Source organism: Coffea arabica, chromosome 7e, assembly GCF_036785885.1.
Source record: "Coffea arabica cultivar ET-39 chromosome 7e, Coffea Arabica ET-39 HiFi, whole genome shotgun sequence".
Classification (NCBI taxonomy): Eukaryota; Viridiplantae; Streptophyta; class Magnoliopsida; order Gentianales; family Rubiaceae; genus Coffea; species Coffea arabica.
The window spans coordinates 12,241,362-12,267,634 of NC_092323.1; the positions used below are offsets into that span (position 1 = coordinate 12,241,362).

At 36.1% G+C, this 26,273-nt stretch overlaps 4 protein-coding genes across 10 annotated transcripts; 2 read left to right on the top strand and 2 right to left on the bottom strand.

Moving 5' to 3' along the window:
- Window positions 1-6,718: 6,718 nt before the first annotated feature.
- Window positions 6,719-10,542, top strand: LOC113700680 (protein ecdysoneless homolog). Its single transcript, XM_027221142.2, has 4 exons — window positions 6,719-8,301; window positions 9,070-9,203; window positions 9,701-9,867; window positions 10,223-10,542. Exons 1-4 carry the CDS (start codon window positions 6,845-6,847, stop codon window positions 10,400-10,402), a joined length of 1,938 nt encoding a protein of 645 aa, XP_027076943.1. The 5' UTR covers window positions 6,719-6,844; the 3' UTR covers window positions 10,403-10,542.
- A 2,308-nt stretch (window positions 10,543-12,850) lies between these two features.
- Window positions 12,851-15,612, top strand: LOC113702221 (nicotinamidase 1-like). Of its 2 annotated transcripts, none has more exons than XM_027223302.2 (5): window positions 12,851-13,610; window positions 13,713-13,896; window positions 13,984-14,117; window positions 14,245-14,430; window positions 15,341-15,612. In XM_027223302.2, exons 1-5 carry the CDS (start codon window positions 13,608-13,610, stop codon window positions 15,431-15,433), a joined length of 600 nt encoding a protein of 199 aa, XP_027079103.1. In that variant the 5' UTR covers window positions 12,851-13,607; the 3' UTR covers window positions 15,434-15,612. The 2 variants fall into 2 exon arrangements, with proteins under 2 accessions (XP_027079103.1, XP_027079102.1); XM_027223301.2 differs by having other exon boundaries at window positions 12,851-13,304.
- A 92-nt stretch (window positions 15,613-15,704) lies between these two features.
- Window positions 15,705-24,443, bottom strand: LOC113701665 (kinase-interacting protein 1). 6 transcript variants are annotated; one of them, XM_027222427.2, is made up of 4 exons: window positions 22,961-24,443; window positions 22,032-22,097; window positions 19,387-21,947; window positions 15,705-18,554 (listed from the first exon to the last, which is right to left on the bottom strand). In XM_027222427.2, the coding sequence occupies exons 3-4, from the start codon at window positions 19,478-19,480 to the stop codon at window positions 15,916-15,918; spliced, it is 2,733 nt and encodes a 910-aa protein (XP_027078228.2). In that variant the 5' UTR covers window positions 19,481-21,947; window positions 22,032-22,097; window positions 22,961-24,443; the 3' UTR covers window positions 15,705-15,915. The 6 variants fall into 6 exon arrangements, with proteins under 6 accessions (XP_027078228.2, XP_027078227.2, XP_027078225.2 ...); XM_027222426.2 differs by having other exon boundaries at window positions 19,387-21,952; XM_027222424.2 differs by having other exon boundaries at window positions 22,032-22,103; window positions 22,961-24,442.
- LOC140003941 (uncharacterized) lies at window positions 22,048-23,438 on the bottom strand. Its single transcript, XM_027222422.2, has 2 exons — window positions 22,961-23,438; window positions 22,048-22,103 (listed from the first exon to the last, which is right to left on the bottom strand). Exons 1-2 carry the CDS (start codon window positions 23,436-23,438, stop codon window positions 22,048-22,050), a joined length of 534 nt encoding a protein of 177 aa, XP_027078223.1.
- Window positions 24,444-26,273: the final 1,830 nt, after the last annotated feature.

Below are 26,273 nucleotides of genomic sequence, written 5' to 3' on the forward strand. Positions count from 1 at the left end.
CTTACTTTTCTGAGGTGCCTTTGCTGTTTCATAGATGTTCTGGGAGTTGTAATTAGTTCATTGGAAAAGAAAATGATAACTAAGAGCACCAAACAGTCAAGTGTTCAGAAATTTGTCCTCCTTAATGAAGAGTAAGCATCATCTTTTTATGATCCTATCACTGCTTTTTTTAGCTCTATCTTGCTATTTTTTGTGATGCTCTTTGTTTCTTTGAATGCTGACTTATGTATCGATGTCAATGCTAGGTCCCAAACAGTGATGCTATCTTTGTGGGATAACTTCTTGAACAATGAAGGACAGATTTTATTGAATAACATTCAGACCTACCCCGTTGTTATCGGACGAAGATTGAAAGTTAACAACTATAATGGTTCGTTGAAATACTGCCCTTCTGTGTGATAACGTTTATTTATTTATTTAAATGCTTGCAAATGGTCCCTGAAATCTTTCACCGTCTATTTATCTTGTAGGAGTGTCACTCTCTACCTGGTTCGATTCTGCACTCCTTGTTGACCCGCCTATACAGGAAGCGAGGGAGTTGAAAAATTGGTTCAATGTCTTTTCCTTTGCTTCTTTCATAAACATGCAATATAACCTGTTCTCATTTCTTTTTCCTTATTCTCTCGTTTCTTCGTTCTTTCTGTAGGGCAATGAGAAATACTAAATTAATTGCGCAGCTAATTGAAACAAAGGCTTACATTAAATACAATCCTGAACTCTTTTTGAAAGCTAACCAGAAGACTACTTTAATTTGTAACGTTTCTCTGTCGCAGAAGGTGCTGAGACTCTTTTGCTATTTATCTACTTTTCTTAAAATTGCTTGTGCATATTTAGCTTCTGATCTTATTCCTCGTTACCTTTTAGACTGCACTGGTCAAGGCAAATATCTCTTTTGAAAACATTTTTCAAAAATATTGGTATATGAGCTGCAAAAAATGTAACCGTGCTACTGCAGCAGACTATGGCATTGAGTTTACCTGCAATTCATGCAAAGAAAAGAGCCCTGCTGTGCCCAAGTGCTATATTATTAAATCATCAGCATTAAAATTACTTGTAAATTGTACATGATTTCGCCATACTTCAATCGGTTACCTAATGCACTATATGTTTACTTTTCAGATGCCGGTTCGACATTGATTTAAATGATGGCAGTGGAGTTATACCAGCCTCCGTCTTTGGAGACCTGGCAGAGAAACTTCTCACATTCACCGCTCTTGAAGCAATGGATCATTTTAACCAGGTAATTCTAAATTCCTATCATTGTTAATGGAACCAGCATTCTATTCCCAATTCTCATTCTTTTTTTGTGTTGCCTGTAGAATCACAAACTTCCTCTTGAGTTTGTTCACAGTAGCCTGAAAACAAAGACATTTCTGCTTCATATTAAACCAGTCCAGGCTCAATTAGCGGATGCTAGGTAGCGTTATACGGTTTTGCATTATTCTGAACTTCAACAAGAGATTGATTCTGCTCAACTAATTGACCAACCAGATGCTTTGCCTATCTCACCTAAACACAGAATTGAGACTGCTCAGCTGCTGACTCCAGGTTGGCCACCATAGCTAAAATTTTATCAAATAGCTTCATATCTTGCCAGCATATTTAGCCAATCTTTATTCTTGTAGGAGAAAGTAGCTCTGGTTCAAAGGCTCGCCTCCGCCTCACTGATAAGTTTGATGAAGTAGAAACTGCTGCCATTGATGACTTTGCAACTGCTACTGAGAATTGCAACAAGAGGACAAAATTGGGCTGAATCACCTTTATCCCCTCTTGGCCGCTGGAATTTGGATATTTTTTGCCCATTTCATCTGCACTTTTATATGCAGAACAGCGGATTGTTTGTTACTTTTGAATGTGCTACTCATATAACTATAAACCTTTTGCCTTCTGTAAATGGTCATCTATTAAACAGCTTTTGCATCATCATTTAGCATTGATGATTGCTTTTGTATCAGTGTTCCTGCCAGCCGTCCAAAGATGAACTGCGATCTTCGATCCTGAATATTGCGGAGATTTTCGCAGAAATCTTTGGATTCCTGGCAAGAAACTTACTTTGTGCATCCTATCACCTTTAAGATTTATATAATTTGGAGTGCTTTTCTGTTCCTGTTTGCCTTTTTTTATGCAAATATTGCCATCGATTCCTTAAGCCTCCAGTTGTGTATGTACGCTTCCTTTGTTATTGCACCTGCCAACTTCTTGGCTACACACACGTTATACATTCAAGTCCTATTGCTCATCTGTGTAGTGATTCCTTGACTGCATATATGACAGACATGACAAACGTATGTCTATTTATGAGTTCCCTTCAGGCAATTAAACATTGCAAGCAGAGGGTGGATATTGACTTTATATTGTGGCCTTTTCATGCTGAATGGTCTTTTCATGTGTTGAATGGTACCGTGCCTAATAAATAACATTGAATGGTCTTTTTTATTAATTGTTCTTTACCATCCTCTACTGCAATCAATAAATTTCTTCACTTGTGATACAAAACAGGTCTGCACTCACCATTAAAAGCACCAGCAAAGGTGTTTGTCTGTGCTTTTAAATCTTCATAAGCCGAAGCTGCCTTGCACTCGCATACTTCCTTGAATTGATGCCTTCTTTTTATCCACTTCTTAAACCTTTCTTCTATTAGTTCAATGTCAGAAACAAGCTGCACAACAACACCAGACCTTCATCTCGCTAATAACAATTTAGCAGCTTGTTGTTTTTTTCTCAAATGCATCCATAGAGGACAGGTTCGGCCTTTCTTTATGCACATCTAAATGATCTAATTTAAATGTTTACAACAAACTTTATCAACATTATTTATATTCTTCATGTTATCCAGATATTTCCTTCTCAATTTGAATTATTACTTGGTCAACACCGATCCAGCACAATTACTCTCAGAATTGGACTGCAACAATGGCCTATAATGGTCACTGACCATTCATTTGGAGATGGCTGGGATGTTTTTTGCGAACACAATAGCATTAAAAGACATGACATGCTGTTACTTCGCCATGCTGGGAGTCTAATATTTGACATTATTCATTTTTCTGAACTACAGATCCAGGCTTACATGCGTTGGACAGCTCCCCTGCCAAATCTTTTGCAGACAAGCTATTCTCCTTTACAAGGTTCAAACACCATACTACTTATCATATATTCTAATATATACAATTTATTACTTCTAATTCAGTTCATGCTTCATAATTATTGCGAATAACTATTCAGGCAGCAATGCAACCGGATCTCTATCAGAATTTATCAGATTCTATGTGCTTTTACCAAAATTTCGATTCAGCAACTCCGAACAGCTTGGTAAAAAAATCTGCCCGTACCTTCATTCTTTTAATATCTTTTCAGGAAACCTTCTCCTCTTTCCGCATACATTCTAATTTAAATCAATTACTACCAGCAAATCCCACGCTTTGTTGATCATTTCGTAAATCACGAGAGAACTCCCACGTTGCTTATCAAAACTGGATATAGGACCACTCAGATTGGTGTCAAGCATTACCACCTTCAACGTAATTGGAGAACTTTCGTTCGTGAGCACCAGCTGCAACATAATGAAATCCTTGTGTTTATTCCGAAATCAGAAACTGTCTTCACAGTTTTAATCTTTGATGATACCGGTGTTGAAAAATTTTCCCATGGTATCACACATTTAATATTTATTCAGATGTCTAGAAACCCAACTTCAATATATGATGTACTCTGCTTATCATTAATTAAATAAAAGCAATTTGCCATTTCCCATCAACTGCAAACTTTATTTTCGTTAATCGGTCAACGACAATATAAATAATATATATATTCCTGTGCCTCATCTTTTTTAAAAACAATTATACCCCATGTCTTCTTCCTATGAAAAAATAAATTATTTAAGCAACAGTAATGGTAACATAAAAAAATATTCCTTCACCTATTTTTATAATTATGCGTTACCAAATTAGTCACATATTGCATGCTCAATGCCACCGATCATTGTTCACTGATCAATCTTAACAAATAAAACAAACAATTGATTGCCTTTTGCATATTTTGTAACTCTTGTTATATTAGTTGCCTTTTCAATTAGCTAATACCGCCAGTAAATTACGATTAAAGTGGGCATTACTGGGCATAATGCATTCCTCCACTGCGCATCGCGCGGTGATTCCCCTCCTAGTTATTGTCTACGGGCTTAACAGAGAGACATGCAATTAAGAAACTGTAATGATACAATTAAGAAACTGTAATGATATTTCATACTTTCAGAAACAGTTGGCTTGAGTTGATACAAGCGCATTCCAGCTATAATCTGATGCAGTATTTAAGTGATTTGCTTTCCTGTACGATAAAAAATTGTCCCAAACTTTTGCCTTGTTTGGAATCCAAGTTTTTTGCCAAATTTGTCTGCTACAAGTTTTTTAAAAATTTTAGCTACAGTAACCTCAAAAAATTTCTTAAAGTTTTTAAACTATACACTTCAAGATATTCAAAAATCTACACATTTCAAAATTTTTTTAAAAAACTTCTACAATAAGTTACAGTAAAGTTTTAGACAAACTTCTAAAAAACTCATCTTCCAAACAGGGTCTTTAGGCCTTTCCAAGACCACATAATAGCGGATGAGACTGGATTATAGTTTTTTTTACCAAAAAAAACTTTAGCATTTTCCATTAGAGAAAATGACATGTTTCATCCCTCACATTTCGTAAAAATATTCTTTTTATACCTCACATTTAAAATGAAATAAATTGGTCCTTCACATTTAAAAATTTAAGCTTTTACATCCTAGAAATAAACTCTCAGTTGTGAATTAAACTATCTAACAACCCGGTTACAAATTTTGAGGATAGAATTGATAGATCACTTACAAAAACATATTTTCAACAAATAAATTAAAATAATTAAAAAATCTTAATTAAAACCCATTTGTTTCTTCAAAAGAACGAAATAGTGTTAAAGCTCTCAAGCACGAAGAACAAATGAGTCAAAATCCGTAGCTTGGCCATATACATATCATGCATCTGGATATGATTCCATGAAAGCATCACCTCCTTCTTCGTTATGGTCAGAAGGCTCTGCGGTATCTCTGTCACCCTCAGCATCATCTGCATGCCAAACGCTCAAATCATTGCATGCAGAAGTGAAGACACAAGGGCAAGAATAGTTTTGCCAAATTTCGGAAATTGATACTCCAAATTGTGAACTTAGGCGAAACTTCTTGAGTGAATCTTGAATTCTAGGGTCTTTTAACATTTTGATGAAATAAGACTTTTGCAAGATAAAAGAAACCATAATCGCTACGGCATATGCCATTATAGACCAATACACGTAGCAATATATCATGGAAAATGAAATGGTTTAACTTTGTCATTTATTGTAACATTAATACTTTATTCTCGCATAATTAGAATTTTCCATATGCCTTAGCACGGTCTTTTTTTTATTTATTGTGAATTTATACAAATATGAATAATTTAAATACAAAAATTAACAACAATCCTATATGCTCATTCAAATTAATTTTGAAAAATTAATGTATTCTAAATATTCAATTATTCACTAATTTCTAAAAATTTGATTGCATACTCTCACTATAATATTATAGTATACATCAAATAATATACCCATATCAAAAACTTAGCAGATATTCTTTTTTTTTAAACATTGTTTAGATAATTTAAATTTTTATAATGACCATAAATCAAGAACTATATATTCATATTTAATTAAGTAGAAAAGATTCAGCAATTCATTTTTCTTCATCAATAAATATTTAGTTTTCAACAATATTGGTAAATCTATCGATTTAACAATTAATTCTCTTTTTTACACTAAATTAATTCAAAATTAAAGGAAGAAATGATGAACAATTTGACTACTAATCAACGATATGGTGGTTAAAAAAAATAATTTATGGGTATGTAAAATTTCAATAATTGTGATTTGAAAAATATTTTACTATAGTTCTATACAATAATTGGATAGAAATCATATATCATTAAGATAACATTAGTTATTTTTTAAACTTATGTTAAAATAAGAGATAATTTATTCATATAATATAATCCAGTTAGGATTCAATATGGACAAAATCCAAATGACCTATAACCCGTTAATTCTCTTTAATTAAGCATGTCATGTAGGAGTGAGAAATAATTCTGATTAAAATAACTACTTTCATATATATACTAGAATTTTGCTCGTTGTTTTGCACGATTTTTTTAATTTATTGTGAATTTATACAAATATAAATAATTTAAATAAAAAAATTAACAACAGCCTTACATGTTTATCTATTAACTTTAAAAAACTAATGTATTCTAAATGTTCAATTATTTACTAATTTTTAAAGATTTGTTTACATACTTTTATTATAATATGATAATATATATATAAAAAAATGCACCCCATATCAAAAACTTGGTATATATTATTTGAAAAGTTGAGTTGAATTGAGTTTTGAGAGTAGGTTTGAGAGAAAATATCATAGTTTGAGTTGTCATGAACAAAAGGTTACGAGTTACGACTGATATTTGTTATTGTTGAGTTTTGGATCAATAAATAGTTTAGTATTTGTTATGTTATTGTTGAATTTTAGGTTAATAAATAGTTTTAGTATTTGTTTGTGTATTTATTTTCTTTTCCCACGTATTTTTTATACGTGTCAAGATTCCTTCCGCTGTGCGCCCGAAAAAAAAGGATAGAATTTCTATATCATTCCACGCAATTAAACGCCGCCGTTTGCACCCGGAAAAATGGTTTTGTCTCCCGCGTCATCGAGCTGAAATCCACAGGTTCATCATTCCCGAACTCTCTACCAGCAACTATACAAAACCTCCTCCGGTCACCAGCAGCTATGTCGGAACCCGACGTCGACTCCACATCAATCTTTTCCCAGAAAACCCATCTTCCAGATGACACCGTTTTCTACTCAATCTACCCCGACTTCTCCTTAAACCCCACCACTTCCACCGCCACTATTACTGCCGAGCTCCACAATCTCCACCTCCAAATCCTCCAAACTCTAGCTCCATTCACCACTACCTACATATTCCAACACCAACCCTTCACTCTAACCCCTGTCCTCTCCCCCCTCCCCCACCTCCACGGCCGCCTCCGCTTTGGAGACAACCTTGAAGACGAATGGTTCGTTTCTTTTCTCCTCTTCACGGTCTCCCAAAGCTTCCCCAATCTCTCCATTTCCCTCCACGACTCAGACGGCCAATTTCTGTTAATCGAAACTGCTTTCCACCTTCCCCGTTGGCTCAATCCAAATACTTCCACCAACCGGGTTTTCATCCGCCGCGGCCGGCTTTATATTCTCCCGCCATCGCACTTTCCCAACACTCCTGATTTGATCACAGCTCTGAAATTCTTATCGGAAAATGATAACAACCCGGATATTCTTCGGGCTACCCCGGATACCGTTCAGCTCAATTTGGAGAAGAAGATTAAAGAATATCCGGAAAAAGCTAGGAAAAATGTGCATGGGGTTAGAATTAGGGTGCCTGTATCGGTGGCCTGGGTTCTAAAGCACGAGCCCTGTCTGATTTCACTTGCGGTTGGAGGTTTTTATGATAGGGATGTGGACAGTATGAAATTCGCGGAGAAAATGGAGAGGTTCTTGCCTAATGGGAAAGAGGAGAGTGTAGTCCAGATGTTTGTGAAAATGTCCAAGACAATGTATGCTCAACTGATGCAGCAAACGTTTAGGCCGCCTAAGTGTTATCCAAGGCTGCCATTGAGTAGTGATGCCGAGGCATATAAGGAGGCTGAGCTGGGAATGAAGATTGCCTGTGGGTTTGAGATGGTGTACCAGATGAGAAAAAGGCAAGGGGGAGAAGGGAAAGGGAGTACTTGGGAGGTTTTTAGAGAAAATCTGGAGAGGAGTGGGTATTTTCAAGGGTTGTTGCCAGGCTCCGTAGAATATAAGAGATTAGTTCAGAAAGCTGACGAGTATTATAGGAATAGTGCATTGCATTCTAGAGCAAGTGATATACTGAATGCTCCAGTCAGACGAATAGATGAAATTCTAGCTTTACCGCACTCTGCTGATGATTTTAAGGTGCAGGAGCTACCTCCATCGGATGATGATTCATGGCTTTATTATGGGGAGGATGAGCTAAATGCTGCTCTGCAGGAGCGGCAAAAGGAGATGGAACTTTTTGATTCAAAAAGAAAAAGGAAACAGAAGGTGAAAGAGGAGGAGGATGCAGGTCCATCAGCTTATGATCTAGGAGAAATAGCAAATTCTATGCAAGCTTTTGTTAAGAAGATGTCGAGTTATGAAGGTGCAGAGGTTCCAGAAAGCAGGTTGGTTTATCCTTTTCGTTTCGTATTAGAGTGTAGCTGGATACATACTTGTCTTGCTTATTTGGTTAAGCAGAACTTGTGTTTGCGACTATGATGTCCTGGCAAGTGTCTTTAGTTATTCTATTGTGGCAAATTAGTATGTTGAAGTACATTGGTGTCATGGGCTGATATGTACTGCACTGTGTCAGAGACATGATTAAAACGTTTGCTGCTTTATTGAATAATTTTGAAAAGCTGGAAGGTTGTATCAGTTTTCTACTTTTGATAAGAGTTAACTCACGAATAATTACTGAACTTAGTGTTTATAGGGTGCTAAAGAACCTCGTATGCTTTAGTATGCTTGATTAGTGGACACATGGTTCAGTTCATATATTATTGTCAGATCTTTCCTTTCAATTGAAGTTCTAATTCTGAAATGACTTACCACCTCCATCTTCATCCTTGCGGCCCAATGAAAGATCTCTCAAACCACTTGCTAGTAAACATCATTAAAGGCTTGGCTTAGCTGCTTATAAAACCTTGTAACATGGGTTGGAAACGGCAAAATTTTTGATGTGGATTGTCTTTACTGTTTATGGTATGGCTTTATAACAATATTTTTTATTTTTTTGTCAAAAAAGAGGCACACTTTTGTGTGTGTGTGTGTGTACATATGTATGTATGTCTAGATTTATATACGTATGTAAATACATATAATTGTGATTGCCTGATTGGTTGACTTTTAGTTTCTTCTGTCATGAACTTTATGTTTTTTTGCTTGTTCTATAGAGACACGAAAGATGTTGACTTCGACGCGGATCGCTTCATGAAGGACATGGAATCAGTATTGAGAGGTCAGGGTTTTGAAGATACTGGCAACGATGTTGATCATGGAGAAAGTTCATCATCCGACATGGACTTTGGTAATTTGTTGGACTAAAAAACTAAGAAATTTCACACATTAGCAGCTCCTAAAAAATCTGCCTGACTGAAAAATTTAATCATGTTATCTTAGATAGAACGGTGGGAGTATCAGCTATTATGATTCTGGGGAAATATTCTGATTGAAAGTTTAACTTGTATTTGTATTAGAGAGAGAGAGAGAGAGTCGTTCATCATGATTGTGTTTTTCTTTATAGTGCATGTGTCTTATTTTATAAAAAGATTAGCCGGATCATAAGCATTTGGCAATTGTTTTTAATCTTTATCTTCCCTCCTGCATATAGCAAGTCAAAGTTGTATGTCGTATCTGTGCTAAAGCCCCTAGGTACCAAGGTGCACTCAAGTAAATTTGCCTAAGTTCAATTTGGAGCACCAATTTCCAAAATTTGTTAGAACTTCTTATTTTCATATTTTTACATCTGCACAAGTTGATTTGGATGATGTCCATTTCTTACTTGGCCGTGTTTTTGCCATGCAGATGATTTTGAGGATGACAGCGATATTGCTGAGCCTTCTGAGCATGAAGAAGAGGGAGGTGATGCTTTCATGGAGTCATATACAGATGCACTTAACAAAGAATTGAAGCCCACCACACTTGACAGGAGTTTCATCCGTGCTAATGAAGAAACCTTGAAGAAAGACGAGGTCTGCTCTAATATTCTTTCACTTACTGCTGTTTCTCCTTTATTGTATTCATTACATAGGCATTATTTATTTGTGCATTTTGAGACAATATCTGGCCATACTCCAGCTTTAGATTCATTTTTTCTGGGTGGGGTGGGTGGTTGTCCCTTTTTTTTTTAAGGTGGAGGGGGGTGGGGGGCAGTGCGGTGTAGGGGGAGCTGCAAGCTGATCACTGGAATTTTTTTACTCATTAGCTAAACAGTCTTAAGAAGTATCCTTTGCAGATCACATTCTTAAGCCTTAGGTGTCTTTTATCATACTTGCTTTTTTGTTTTTTTTCTTCTAGTGGTTGTTTATTGGGTAATACATATTGTAGGGAATATCTAATGCCACCGAAGACATGGAGGAAGAATTCAATCCAGTGGATGTGGATGTCAACCTCGTTAAAAGTTTGCTTGATTCATTTTCATCTCAGCAAGGACTTCCCGGTCCGGCTTCCAATTTACTAGGACTTATGGGTCTGCAGCTTCCTGAAGATGGCAAGAAAGGCAAATAGATAGGGTGTTCACCCTTACTTTTATCGTACCCTAGTAACTGGCCTTCATACTGGAAAATTTTGAAAATTGTTGATCGAGAGAGACTCAGTAGTCGTCCTTACATATATAACATGCCATAACTAATCACTTGTGTTGTTCACGGTAGCAGTTTATAGTTGTTGATTACAATCCTTTGTTTTCCATCTCAGTGAACTAAAGGAGGCCAAAAAACCTAGAGATTCTTTTTGTTTTTTTTTTTTGGGGGGTTGAGGTAGAGAATGGTTGTATGAGGTTGCTATGAAGGATCTTAATACTAAATTTTGGTGGGATAATTGAACTGGCCTCGAACCTATTCTTAAGATTAATTGAGGGCCTTTCTAATATGGGTGAAGAAGACATGCTTGTTAAAGATGGTTTTGGACTGAACCAGGCCTGGGATTTACAGGGTGAATCCTTTACCCTACCCTTGAGTGTTGTGCGGAGGAATTAAAGCTATTCCTAGGCAAATGCCTTCACTCAAATGATATCCTGATGATGTTATCTCTCAGTTGCTTCTACTCTGTTATTTTTGCACAAAAGAAGCTTGTAGTTTTGCTGCGAATGCCTCCTACTGCAGCATTCCTAAACCTGATTTAAAGTGGGATAAAAATTGAACATTTCATCAAAAGTTTGGCATTTCCTGTGTCTTTGTAGTTAGGATGGATTATCTAAAGCTTTGTCGTGCGATAAAAATCCAAACAACACAACTAGAGCGATTTGAAGGATGTCAAATCCTTTATCAAATTTTTCAGGGTTAATTCCACTTTGTCCCCCCAAACTTTGGACGATTGCCCACTTCAGTCCCTAAACTTCAAAATGGGACACTTAAGTCCCTAAACTTATAAATACCTTCCACTTAAGTCCCTAAACTTATAAAATGGAACACTTAAATCCCTAAACCCTTATAAAATGGGACACTTCGACCACCAACGGCATTCAGGATTTGTTAACAATTTTCCTTAAGTGGGAGGTATTTATAAGTTTAGGGACTTAAGTGTCCTATTTTGAAGTTTAGGGACTGAAGTGGGTAATCGTCCAAAGTTTGGGGGGACAAAGTGGTATTAACCCAATTTTTCAATCCAAACGAAACCTAAGTTTAAAGTTTCTCTTTTCACTACTACTCCTGAGTTTCAGAGCATCCCTTTAAAATAAATGAAAAGAAAGCTATACATACTTTTGATTTCCTCAATTTAGTGACAAATTGTGCACTTTTACTAATATTTTGTACTTTTCAGGTGCATTTCAAAATTCTTATTTTACAGGTGTAAATTCTCAAAATTAAACTATTGTGATTTCGTAAACAATCTAAATGCCAATTCCTGTGTAAAAATTTTTACCTTACCCAGATTCTAATTATTTACTAATAATATACTCATACAACAGGATGAGACTTTTGTAAGTATCTTTGTATCTTATCCTTTGTCAATTAAAACAATAGATTGATTTGCACTATCAGATACTAGGAAGCCTAATAAGACATTGCATATTCCCAAAAATCAGGACAAAGAAAATTTCCATATTGTGGATCTAAAATATAAATCTGCCGACAACCCCCAAACTTTACTCTGCCCAGCAGATTTATATTTACTGTAATAAATTCATTCAGTTTTCTTATTAAAAAAAGAATAAATTTGCCTACAATATTCAACCAACTTTATAGATCCATTTGCTAGGTTTTCTCATATAAAAAGCCCCATCAAATCAAGTGCTGTTGTCCATGCTTAGTACCAATTACTTGGAGGAAAAAAAAAGGAAAGAAAGAAAGTCTCCTTTGTTGTTAAATGTTGTTGAAAAAAATACAAATTGAGAACAAGTGCTATTCCAGATAATAATCCTAACAAAGGAAAACATTTGATAAAAAGGAAAACGTTATATATATATATTTCTATTTTTGTTAATCATATTTCCACCATCATTTTAATTATATAGTCTTTATTTATTAAATTATATGATAAAATAAATGGTGAGAGTATATATAACAAAAACTATAGTACAAATAACATTTCCCAAAAAAAATTGTCTGTGAACCTCACCTTTCTCCAATTCCAAGTGGAAAACAAGAATAAAAACCACCAGCCATTGGACTGATGGTCGCCACCACCGAAACATTAAAGTTTAATGGGGTGGGAGGCAATCACTTGTCACATTAAAAGTAGATTTGCTTAAAAAATTCAGGCAGGTGCGTAGTGTACTCGTTTGGTCCGGTGGTGGTTCAATCCCCTTCAAATTATCCCTGGACTTCTTTAAGTCCGCCTCTTCCTTCGAGTGTAGGATATATTAGATTATATAACAGTTATCGTTTTTGGAAAAAAAAAAAGTGAAAAACAAGAATAAATAAAATTCAAGATAGAAAATGAAGAAAAAGAAAAATATTAAGAAGAATGGGACCAAAAAAAAAACATACCTTATATAGCGAGTGGTTGCAGGAAATAGGTTCTTTGGACTCTTAGGAAGACAACAAAGCTGGACTAGACGTCACTGAAGTCTCGCCTCGCCCTTTTTTGGATTCTTCTCCGCCAGTATTCCAACCTACAGAATCCTTAACAGGGATATACGTTGTACAGCGTAACTGCTTTTCTCATAAAACAGATACTCGTATTTTTCATTCTTCATTGACTCGCTGTTTTTTCCCCGTCTCTACACGCAAGTTCATTCTGTTTTTATAGACAACAGAGGTTTGGGTTGGTTCTATTCTAAATCATCAAGAAACAGAAAAATAGACCCGATTGAGAAAACAGGAAAATGGAGTCACAAACCATGGATCAATTGAAGAAGGAGCTACCAGTGGAGCAGGAGACCCTTGTGCTTTCTGATGACGTTAATACTGGTCTTGTCCTTGTTGATATAGTCAATGGCTTCTGCACTGTTGGCGCTGGAAATTTGGTAGTTTTGTGAATATTCTTGAATGCTTTTGCTTTTTTGGCGCTGGAAATACATGCATGACGCTTTGATGATTTTAATTTTATTTTTTGGTCTGGTTGTTTCTTCTACAATCTGTTGAGTGAGAAATATGACTTTTATAGATAAGATTATCAGGTCTATTATTTGGTATTGTTAAATTGGAGTTTTTTTTTTCTTTTTTCTTGGGACAAAAGATTGGAAGCGTTTTATGTGCTTGCAAGAATTTAGTGTCTTGTGGGCTGGAATGTGTTTGAGGGAAAGTGGATGCTTATAGGATGAGGAATTATGGTAAGGAGCAGAAATGGAGGAAAACTGGGATGCAACTAAACTTTCATCCTTGCACTATATTGTTGGGCTACAGCTAATTTCACTAGCCATGCTTTTCCACAGGCTCCAGTTGCACCTGATAAACAAATTTCTGGGATGGTTGATGAGTCAGTTAGGCTTGCTAAAATGTTCTGTGAAAAGAAATGGCCTATATATGCTTTACTTGATTCTCATCATCCCGATATCCCTGAGCATCCTTACCCTCCTCATTGCATTGCAGGGAGTGATGAATCCAAACTGGTTCCTGGTACTTCATATCCCAACTTTTGAATTAAAACCCAAGTGGTTAAATCGTTCTCTCTCCTCTTATGTTGCTTTTTGTTATGATTTGAAGCTCTACAGTGGTTAGAAGATGAACCTAATGTGACATTAAGGTGCAAGGATTGCCTTGATGGCTTTCTTGGTTCAATTGATAAAGATGGTTCAAATGTCTTTGTGGATTGGGTGAAAACCAACCAGATCAAAGTTGTAAGTATTTTCTTGTCTCTCGTTAATTGTTTAAAATAGTTAATTTTTACTGGTGGACTGGGAAAACAGTTTACTTGTACTAACTAGTTATGGAATGCCTTCTGGGTTCTATTTTTCTTTTCCCAAGATTTTGGTTGTAGGGATATGCACAGACATATGTGTGCTTGATTTTGTTTGCTCTGCACTTTCTGCGAGAACTCGAAGAATCCTTACCCCATTGGAAGATGTTATTGTATATTCCCCTGCCTGTGCTACTTTTGACCTTCCACTCCATGTTGCCCAAAACATCAAAGGTGCTTTAGCTCATCCTCAGGTAATCTGAGTTATTCAGGTTGCATTTGCTTTTTGACCACTAGTTTTAACATTCCTATCCTCTTGAGCTACTTTTTGGGGGTGGGGTCGTTTGTGGAGCTGTTTTGTTAAAATTCCTAAATGAAATAGGATTGCATACAATGAAGATCTTACATTCTGTTATGGGTTTTACCTCTATGAAACTGGCTTTGATATCCTAGACGAAGACAAACTTTCTTTTTATGATTTATGAGTCTCTCTCACTCTTCTGGTGGTTTAAATCCCCTCACCGGCCTTGCTGTTTGTTGTAATGTGTGCTTTTTAATTGCTAAACAGTAGCAGTAGGAATCCTTCTTGGAGCAGAACTCTGCAATGCTTACCAACATGGTCATCCCCCCATTGGCGTTGCAATAAAAGAGACAGGAAAAGTTCCACTCTGTTTCTTGCCAATTTACTGCATAACTGAAGTGTTCCGATTATATTTCTTGGAGTATGGATCTAAATTGGCTAGACCTGAGATTTAATTTCTTTAGTGTTGTCTAATGAAACAGGTAGGATACTACTGTATATATTTAGTTGTTTGAAGAGTTCTAAATGCTGGATCCTGTTCTTTGTATATAATTCAATTTCAAATCTTGAATGCTTCAAGTTTGTATTCGTTCATAACTCTGTCCCCTGACCTTACACCAATCCAGCTACAATTATTGTGCATGTGCCTCCCCAAACAAGCGCCCTTACCTCATCATTTCCTAGGAAATAAGATCTTTTTGATGGTTTGTTTGTTCCGGTGCTGAATTGCTACTCCATTGCCTACCTCTAATATGCAGCAAACATTAAATTGCTCGGCTGTTCTGAACCTTCAAATATGCTGTTGTCTTTTCTGTACGAAGAATTCTTTCGTCTTCTTATATTTTTCTATTATCTTTTGGCAGGAGCTGATGCATCACGTTGGCCTTTACATGGCTAAAGGAAGGGGAGCCAAGGTAGCATCGGAAGTTTTGTTTGATATACCAGTAGAGATATGATCTATCTCATGGAGGATCCTGTGTATTGTCAATGTGATAAAGGCTTCTAGTGCGTCTAGCTGTTTATCTTTGGGTTGAAAAACAGAAATGACCTGCAAATGTTAGAGGTCTAGTGCTATGACTGATCACTGTACATTGAAGTTCGTAGTTCTATATTAAAGATCTTTGATTAGATTTCATGGTATTGTTATTACCACTAAACACGAATAAGGTTGTGGATTTCTTGTACTCGTTACTGATTAGAAGTTTAAATCCAAAAACGACACAAAAAGGTGCAACTGGTCAAAAATCCCATTTCACACATGCAAACTTACAGGGCATAACCTTACAAGACGTAACAGTCCAACAATATTTTCTGACTGGAAGAGGGAAAAAAAAAGTTTTATCTACCCGCAGATTACTTACAGTAATAATCTCCAGGATGAGAAAAGGGAAAAAAAAAAAAAAAAGAATCCAGAAAAGACAATAACTACTACAAAGATCTACAGAGGTAGCCCAGCTCTGAGGGTCTGATACTTCCTATTAAATGAAAAGATGGAATGCTTCTGCTTCTTTAGTTTAGTTCCAAAGATAAATGATCTTAATGGAATTTTTGATCGACTAGCTGTATGGGTTAATTGTGGTTGATTATTCACAGTAAGCTCAAACTCTTCGTCCAACATCCTAAGGGTCTTATCAATTTCCGTTTGCAGTTTACTTACATGATCCGCGCCTGCTTGCAACTCCGCGCTTACCATGTTGTTTTCTTGTTTCATGTTCAAAATCTCCCCTTGGAATTTGGCAGCTTGATGGCTGGAGAATCTAATTTCTTCGTCTTCGACACCTTCCTTTAAAGCAGTTGTGATCCTCTCCTGGATGCTGCATAATGATGAAAATCTCCGTTCAAGTTCAGCCTTAAGCACTACACTTCGCTCTAACCACACGGTTAATTCTGCCCGGATTTCTTTCAGGTGCTTGTATATTGGTCGGACTTCAGATTTCAGGTCACTGGCGCTCTCCTCTTGCTTCTTTTTTTCCTTTAGAATTGATATTTCTTGCTCCAAATCTTGGACTGTGGTTCTGAATTTCTGCACCTGATGAAATGTAGTGCTAAATCTTAGCCAGAAATCCAAGTTCTCATCCAATATTGCATCAATCTCCATCCTGAGTTTTTCTTCAACCTGTGACATGACCATAGGCTGTTCCATTAGGATTGACTTTATAGCTTCATCTTCATTGTCTACCAGAGGAACATCTGATGCTAAATCCTCAGTACTTCCTGCTTCAGGTTTGAGGATTCGATCATCTTCCTTCACATCCCTACCTTCACCTTGTTGAGCATCCAACCTCTTTCGCAAGCATCGAATTTCTTCATCCCTCTTTGCAACTGTAACCCTCAATCCTCTTATCTGCAATGCCAGTTCAAATTGATGATTCCTGGCTTTTTCCATGTCAGTCAGTTTCTTCTTGGTGTCCTTATAGTTCCTGAGAATTGTTGTATATTCTGCCAGTAGAATCTTCTCTTTATCCTCCATTCCGCTCAGCAGCATTTGTTGCCAGTTGAAGTCATCTTTTTTCTCTGTCTCTACTTTTGATCCAGCTGAGGAAAGATCTCCTTTTTTGGCTGCATTGTTCTCATCAACTCTTATCTTTGCTATTGGATTCTGAAATGTCACGGTCTTCTTAGCAGCCTTATGACCTTCTTGCCCTTGGTCATTCACAGATTCTCCAGAATCCTGTTCTTTGATGTCCTTTATGTCTTCACTGTTTGATGTTCTGCATTCTGCATCATCAACAGCATTAGCTGGATCACTTCTCTCTGTTGTAATGGTGGTAATCTCTATTTCTTCATCTGGTTTCACACTGTTTAGCTTCTCCGACAGATGACCAAGACTAGATCTTGCCTCAGCAAAGTTTGTCTGAAGGTGGTTATTTTGCTTCTCAACATTTTGGTTAAGATCTTGGATACCATGCAACTTGTCCTCTATTTTCTTCACCCGGGTATTCAAATTCTGTGTGTCATGAATCAGGTTGGCTTTGTCTTCCTCTAATACCCGGATTTGTGAATGAAGCTCATCTGCTTCTGTTTTCATCCTGTCTATAAGAACAGTCTGAGATGACACTGCAGTTTCTAGGTTGATCACCTTGTTAACAAGGTCATCAATCTTCTCTGCTAGTTGTGAAACCGTCAGAGAGCCCAAAGAGCCCACCTCAATTCCTTTCACCTGTATTTCTTTGATTGCACCACCAACCTCTTGATTCGACCTTTCTGCCTTATCTCCAGCTGTTGCAGATTTATCTTCTTTTTCATTCGCCTTTTCCTCTTCATCAATAGTTTGGTCGTGAAGAAACTCCCGCCTGATGGACTTGAGTTTCTTACGAGCATCTTCAATCTTTTTGTATTCCTCTCTTGCCTCTTGGTTAAACTTCTCTTGCTTCTCCTGCAACTGAACCAAGGTTTCTTGACATGATTTGAGAGCTGCTTCAGCCATTAATGTCCGAGCCTCATTATCTTCAATGACCTTGTCTACACCAAATTCATCTTGCAAGCTGCAGACTCTTTGTTGTTTTTCCATGATCTGATTTTCAATTCCCCAATACTTTGAAAGGCCACTTTGATAGGAGCTCTTCACAAACTCTTTAACAGTTTGCAATCCCAAAATATCTTTCTGAAGCTTATCAATCTCAGCAAAAGCTTCACTTTTGGTCAAACCAGATTTAGCATCTGTCCTCTTAGCCTCATCTGCCATTGACAACTTCTTGGCTTTTAAATTTTTTGAGGCATTAATGAGACCCTTCCAATCTCTTATAGGAGCCTTTGGAACCTTAGGAACTGTTGGAGCATTTGCATTTAGAACTTGTGGAAAACCTTTTGGTAGTTTAGGAGAAGAAAAATCATCCTCATCATCCATTGCTAGTTGAATCTGATCTGGAAAGAGTGTGGCAAGGGTATTGTTGGCATTCTGCAGCTCTGTTGACAAGTGATCATAGCGTTCGGCTAAGGCTCTGAAAGCTCGATAAGATTCCTCCACAAAAGTTATCAGTTCTGGCCTCTTTTTGTAATACATTTCTGCCCTTTTGGCAAACGAATCTCCATCTTCTTCAATGAGCTTTAGGATGTATTGTACCTTCTCTTCCATATCTGCGAAGCCATCAAGAGTTAGTAAGTAGCATAGCATCCAAATAATTACCACTCAAAACTCGTACATGCGCAAGGGAATGTATCATTTTACTAATACATGACAATGATTGAGTTGTCTTTCATCCCTTTTGATCACTTCTTATCAAGTTATCTCCCTGTCGTTCTGAGATATCTAGCCATTTGATGATATCTTTTTGGCTGAGCTAATTGCATGGTGTTGGGAAAGACAAAGATTGGAAGAAATTTCATATCTGACTTGGGGCATATCGCTTTATTATCTCCTACTATCGATTATATTCTACAGAGTATAATAGCAATGAGGAGTGTATAATTGTTGCAGTGTAAATATCCTTTATCACGCCCTATTGTGCATGCCTTTAGGATCGAAATAATGGGATGTTCCTGAAATAAGTTGTTTACGTTTTAATGCAGATCCATATGTATAATTGTCTCAAAATCATCACAACATATTATCGTCATTGTAGACACAAATAAATATGTACGTTCGATCTAGCTCAAGCTACAATGCAGGTTGCCGGTTGCCTGCAATTCAGCTAGACAATGGATAGATAGACATCAATGCTGACCTGATGGCCTCTCAATCAACAGATTAAAGTTTGCTAAAACCTTACAAAATCATCGTCACATTGGTATGAGGACTCCACTAACATTTAGAAAGAATGCAGATATTTGTAAAGGATCAGAATAAGTTTTTAGGGTCCAAGAAAGATTATAATCATTTCATTACAATGACAAAAACTCAAACGTCAAAGATCATCATAACATATAGGAATTAGTTTTCAGAAGATTAAAACATGAATCAAAATGTTACCTTGAAGATTTTGCTCAAGCCATTTGGATTGTTTTGTCCTAATGTGGCTTGCCACCCACCATGAATATGCATTACTTGCAGCTCTCTGCAACATCTTCTTGTTTTGATCTTATATCTCCTTTTTTTTTTTTTTTTCTTTTTTTGGCCCCTTCTTCTTCTTGTGTTTTAACAGTTACATATGATACAGTTGATGAAACTCTCTCTCTCTCCCCCTTACAAGATATAGAGAATTGATATGAGATTTTTTTTTCCTCCTTTTAGGAAGAGAAAAAGTTCCAACTTTCAATGGGTGAAAATGCTAGACTTTGTTGGGGAAAAAGAAAACTTGGAATAAGGGAATCATCCTAAGGAATTCGACATGCAAGTTTGTGAATTTAGGAAAGGGAGATAATTTCGCATCAAAAAAAGGGTTACCAGCCAATCTGCCCATCTCCATTATACAACTATGGCTTTTGCCAGTTTGGAACTCCCATACATATGAAAAGTTGTTTTCCTAGATTAAGAATTTTGAAACATTTTAACTTATGATTTTGCCATTTGGTTGAAGATACATGGTAGACGTTAATTTATCCAACTCAAATAATATATTTACTTTTGTGTCTCATAAATAAAGGGTGTGATGAACTAGTCGATTTACAAAGATTTATTTAAGAATTTTTTTTTTTTCATAATGGCAAAAGTCATGCAGGGATGAAAATAGGATAAGAATTGGAAAAGAAAAAGGGTGTGGAACAATAATAAAAATGAGAAACCAAGAAAAGATCCTATTTGTAAGTGACAGCTCATTAAGGAAGTAGTCCACGTTAGGTCCTTGTGGATACTATCATGAACAACACATACTTGCATTCATAAAAAGTGTAGGTTTCTGATAATTATAAAAGTACACACAATATTGTGTTGGAATGTTTGTCATCTTCAATTTTTTTTTTTTGGTTAATTGTCACCGTCTTCTCTATTCCTACTCTACTCTATTCTATTTTAAGAGAGATCCAACTAATCCACTGAAGAATTAAATCACCAGCGAACCACACGAATGCACCCGTATGAATTTGAAAAAATCACATGTAACGTGTAAGAAGGTAATGAAAGATAAGATTTGACCTTGACCACATATAGAAATTCTGAACATTATTCTTTTACTCTTAAACAAACAAACAAGTTACATATGGTTATCTCTTCATAACACATAGCTTAAAATAATCACATTAAAAAAATAAAGTAAAACATTCATCCATCTAATAATGCTATAAGACAGGTCCAACAGGATACCAACCTTTTTCGTTTTACATCCTTTGTTGGATTTTTAAAAACGTGTTCACAGCAGCAGTGAACACGTTGCAAAAGCCAGTAGATTGGACCAAAGTTCCTCGACCTATGAAATTAGAGAAACTGAAAAAATGAAATGAGCAGATTGGACTAAAGTTCCTCTTCCTATGGAATTAGAGAAACTGAAAAAAAGAAATGCAATGATTGTTGAACCAAATCCTTTCCTATCATCACCACCTATTTGATTAGAGAAAAGTGATAATAATGCTGACCTTGATTGAAAAATGAAACCCCACAGCATATGTAACTACTAATAGGATCAAGAATTTTCTCATCTCCCTGCTCCCTGCTCTCTACTAGGACTAAGAATTTTCTCATCTCCCTTGTCCCTACTACTAATCACCAATTGCTTTTTTCATTGATAAGTGATACCAAACAATTACTGAGCCTATACCCTCCTAATTCTAAACTAATTTTACTTTCAATTTGTGATGGTTTATGCTTGGGTAAGATGAGCACAAAAATACAAGAAAACAATCACCAAAAACCAATAATAGAAGTGCTCCACAAGTTCCCACCCTCTCAAGTTTCTAATTGCGGCTCCAATACTTCTGTAGGTGGGGTCAATAACTATTTTGGGTTCACCAAATTAAAATGGACAATCAGAAAAGCTCTCTAAGGGCCGAAACAGGATACACGCCCTGCAACCTTTTTTTCAATTGCTCTCTGTCAACAAATGTAAACATAATTGATCTCCTCAAATCATAGGGCGTAGAATCAACCACGAAGTTGGACCATGGTCCATTTTCATCCACAAGCATAGTTATCAGTTGCCTAGGAGTGAGGTAAAAACAAGGAAGAACCTCATCATTTACGATGCAAAAGTTCTTGTCCTTTTCTTGCTTCATTACACTTCACTTTGGATGAATTTGGGACTAAACACTGAGAACTGAAGATCACCATATGCAATTGAAAGTATCTCGATGACATGAAGCAAACTATTGGTGTAGAATTCACACATACCAATTACGAGGATCCAAAGATTCATTCAACAGTAGAGATAGGAGGAAGAGTTTGTTTACAACTGCAGCAATTAAAGAGAATTAACACTTCCACACATACACAATAGTAGAGTATTTACAGTAATGAGTTAGCATTAGATGTCAAGTTTGCCCATGAAACGGTCGACGGTAGGACAGCCCCGGTAGCTGGAAGAACATAACATAATGCTCTCTTGTACTGCTAAGGACCAAAGCCCTGGTATTCCCAATAACAGGAGGCAGCATTCTTGAACTCTAAACTACAATCCAGTCGTCACAAAATTAGATGAGTTCCATCAGCCATTTAGCAGATAGTAGATAATTAACTAAAGCATTCACCAGCCATTTAGCAGCTTCAGAAATTCTGGAGTGAAGAAAGCCACTGCTCCACATACTTCTTACCATCTGAAACTACAAAGACACACAGAAAAATCAGTTAACTGTCTCTCCCGCACTCAAGCGATTTAACCAGAAAACCAACCAGTTAGATGGTAGAGTAAGTTCACAAAGCAGCATTAACAAGAAACGACAACCCACTTTTTACAGACTAATAAATACTTCAAGAATCAAACGTGACCCAAACAAAGGTCTCATTTTTGTCTGACTAGGAAAAGCCTCCTGCCTCATAGAAGACAAATATATTCATGGCTGCAGCAAAAAAAAATAAATCTGTGGACCCTTAAAAATAGAGGACCCTCCTTTCTTGCAAAAGAAATGAACCACAGATTTGCTTAGATAAGCATTCAATCATTCGGAGTGAGAGGAAGAACCACTCCCAACACTATTTCGCAAACACCATTCATCAAATCAAGAATGATTATGATGGAAATCATTGATGACACAAGATGAATTAACTGGAAATCACTAAGATGCATTAGAGTAATTAATGACCCACAAAAAAAAAGGTTCTCCACAATACATAATCCACCTTTACTTTACCATTTTAACAGCCTTGCTATAATTGTTAGCATAAGTACAAAATGAGAAAAACCTTCCATACATCTGATCATTTTCTTTTTGTTAAATCCAACTTCTAAGGATGCAGCTCCAACACCAATAGCAGTTTCAAATATACAGGATTAAAGAGTTTCACTTAAAGTTAATAAATTACAAAACGTTCACCAACAATATAAAAGCAGAAGGGATGAAAAAAAAAATGAGACTGAAAACAATGAGCCAGAGCACAAGTCCATAAAACAGAAAATGGCAAAATTTTCAAAACCAGATGAATAAAAATCTCAGAAATCTGCAGGGTTAGAATATCTTACCATCAGAGTACTCATTTGGGAGGTTCTTAATAGCACTCAAGAACTGATTACTCCCTCTAGGCTCCTTCTCCAATTCCGTGTAAGCATGCCTATAGCAAGGAACAAGCACAGCAAAACTGTCATCTGCCTCATCATCACTCTGGAAATCAGGGGCATGTGGTTCCAGCCACCCAATTGACCAGTCTGAGTCATCGGATTCAGACCCTGACAAACAAACACCATCAGATGGCACCAACACCACATCATACTCTTTATCAATTCTCCTCCTCTCCTCCCTGCTCTTCCATTTCCTCTTAACCTTCCTGCTACTCGGTGCCATTTTTGCGGCCATAACTGATCTAAACTTCAAATTATCCGGTTCCCTTAATCCAAATCCCCAATCAGGTAAGGTATTCATCGAAGAAGACCCGTTGGTAACCGGCTCTTTCTCCTTACCACTCCACCACCACCACGAGAATCTAGTCAAAGAAACAGCCATCTTTCTCCAATCCACGCTCAAAGGAATGATCAAATATAGGTAGTATCAGCAAATTGGGAGACAAAAAAATTTAATCCAATTGAAAGCCCATAATTATTGGTACTGAAACAGGTTCAGAGGACCAAACAAATTCAAGGAATGATCAGTTCAAACAAACCTCAAAAATTTACTTTTCGTTAATACTAGCATCAGTTGATGATTCTTTCAGCAAAAGCCCTGATCTTTGTTTTCTTTTAAAATGACTACCAATTAAGCAGCATCACTTGAGTGCGTCCATTATGTCAAGAGACACTTGAGCTAGTAATTAATAATATATACTAAAAAAAAAAAAGTAACCACTCAATCAATCAAGCAAGCAAATTAAGCAAACAATTAATGATATAACTTCAAAACCCAGAAATTATTTTCCCCCAAAAACTAGGAATCTTCATCAAAGAAAAAATCCCATTCCCAAATATACAAGGCCATTTCTTCAAAAAGAAAAAAAAAATTCAGGGCCCCCAGAAGGATAAAAATGTCTTCTTATAAAAACTTAGAAGTTGAATTTCTGAGAAATAAATGTAGGATGACGATTAGGCCACCAAAGAAGTGAACTTTCTCCACTGCCGGAAAAAGGATAGTGGGAAAGCAACCAAAGTTGAGATTTTGTTGAGAGAAACCGGTGATTAGGACCGGAAGGAGAAAAGAAAACCGGAATTCTCAGGCGCCGGTTTAGTACTAAGCTAGGAGGACTAAGAAAGAAGCAGGAGTTCTAAGATTAAAAGGAGAAAGAAGAAGGTAGAGGAACCCCTAATTCATGGTTAATCAGGCTATGATGTTGTCATCTGCCGATCATCACCACCACATTTTCTCTCACTAAGAGTCTCTCTCTCTCTCTCCCCTCCAGCACACGCCACACACACACACACACACACCCACAGAGAAGGAATAAACTAGTCGGGAGGGGTGTCTGAGATATTTATAGAGGGGTGTCACTTGGGGGGAATCTATGATGGGATATGAATTTTGTAGTTTGCTGCAACTAGTGCTATTTCAGTTGTACATTCAAGTAGTTAACCGAAGAGGAGTTACTATTGACCCAAAAAAAAAAAAAAAAAGAAAGAGTAACTAGAATTGCTCCCAAAAAAAAAAAAAGTTATTGAAGGGGGAAGAAAGAGGCACCTAGTTTTAGTATTTATGGAAATTTTACAAATGCCGCCTTTTTTAAATTTGTATCTAGTTAAATTTTTGTTGGTCTAATATTTTTCTTGTGTTTATCAACAAAAGCATCAAATTTTTTCATTAATTTTTTACTTTTACTAATTTTTCAATATTTGTTTGTGATTTGATTTATCAATCAATCCTTTTTAATGAATTAATATTTCCTTTTTTTCAATTTAAAACTTTTTTATTTACAACTACATATTTATTATAATAATTTGTGTTCGAATTCAAAATCTCCCTTTTGCGTTTGTGACATTATAATTAGGGTTAATTCCACTTTGTCCCCCCAAACTTTGGACGATTATCCACTTAAGTCCCTAAACTTCAAAATGGGACACTTAAGTCCTTAAACTTATAAATACCTTCCACTTAAGTTCCTGAACTTATAAAATGGGACACTTAAATCCCTAAATCCTTATAAAATGGGACACTTCGACCACCAACGGCATTCAGGATTTGTTAACAATTTTCCTTAAGTGGGAGGTATTTATAAGTTTAGGGATTTAAGTGTCCCATTTTGAAATTTAGGGATTTAAGTGGATAATCGTCCAAAGTTTGGGGGGACAAAGTGGAATTAACCCTTATAATTATACCTGCACATGTAGATAATTTTTTTACACGTGTAGGAATTATTAATCGATGTTCTACTTTTTGTTCTTTTTTTTTTGGCAATATACAAGAATAATAACCATGCAGTCACTCAAAAAAAAATGTAGCCAATTTTGAAGGGGTTGGAGTTTAATGTTTGAGTATTTTCAAGTTAAGTTACCAAATGATTGCCTAATTCTTAAGACTTTGGTTATTTTATTTTCCCATGTAATTTGATATTTTAAAACATAAGAATTCCTCCTTATTTCTTTAATTCGTTTTGATCAAGTTGTACGGTGAGAAAACTTGCATGTATGACAAGAAGGACAACATTAAAAAGTTACTCAAATAATTGCAGAGACCAAATTAAATCATTTGGGTTCGTGAAATTGATTAAAATGATTCCATTGAATTTCCCTTTAGATGCACGTTCACATTTAAGAGTCCAATGATAATCATATTTGCCTCGTTCTTCGAATTCCCCAAGGCATTATCCAAAAGTCAAATGTCACTTTTTTTTTTGAGTTAAATTACTGCTGCTAGTTTATTTTATCCTTTTCAATTTAAGACATTTATAATATGGTCGAAAATCCAAAGTCTTTTTATAAAAAAATTATTTTAGTGAAACAAGGTAGCATAATACACAAAAATCTAACTCTGATGTCTTTAAAATTTAGTGACATTTGTTCTCCTACAAAGCAAAAGAACTAAAACAGTTTTGATAAATTATGAGAAGTGCAACATAAAATAAAATAATTAACTTTCTTCTGCTAAAAGCAAGAATCACGTTTATTTTGAAGTGTTTTATTTCATTCAAGAAAATGCCGTATACGGCCAAAGTTATGCAAAGGCATATTCGATTTTTTAAACATAGAGAAAGCGGCCTCTCCTATTCTACTCAGGTTCGGTACATGTTGACGAATGTGGTATATTTTTGCCATGAAGAGTTGTTTCGTTTAGAGTCCTTAGAACATCTATAGATTTAACTTAACTTTCTGCTTTCTTTTACTCCATTTGTTTGTTTCCTCGTTGTTGCGGTCTAGC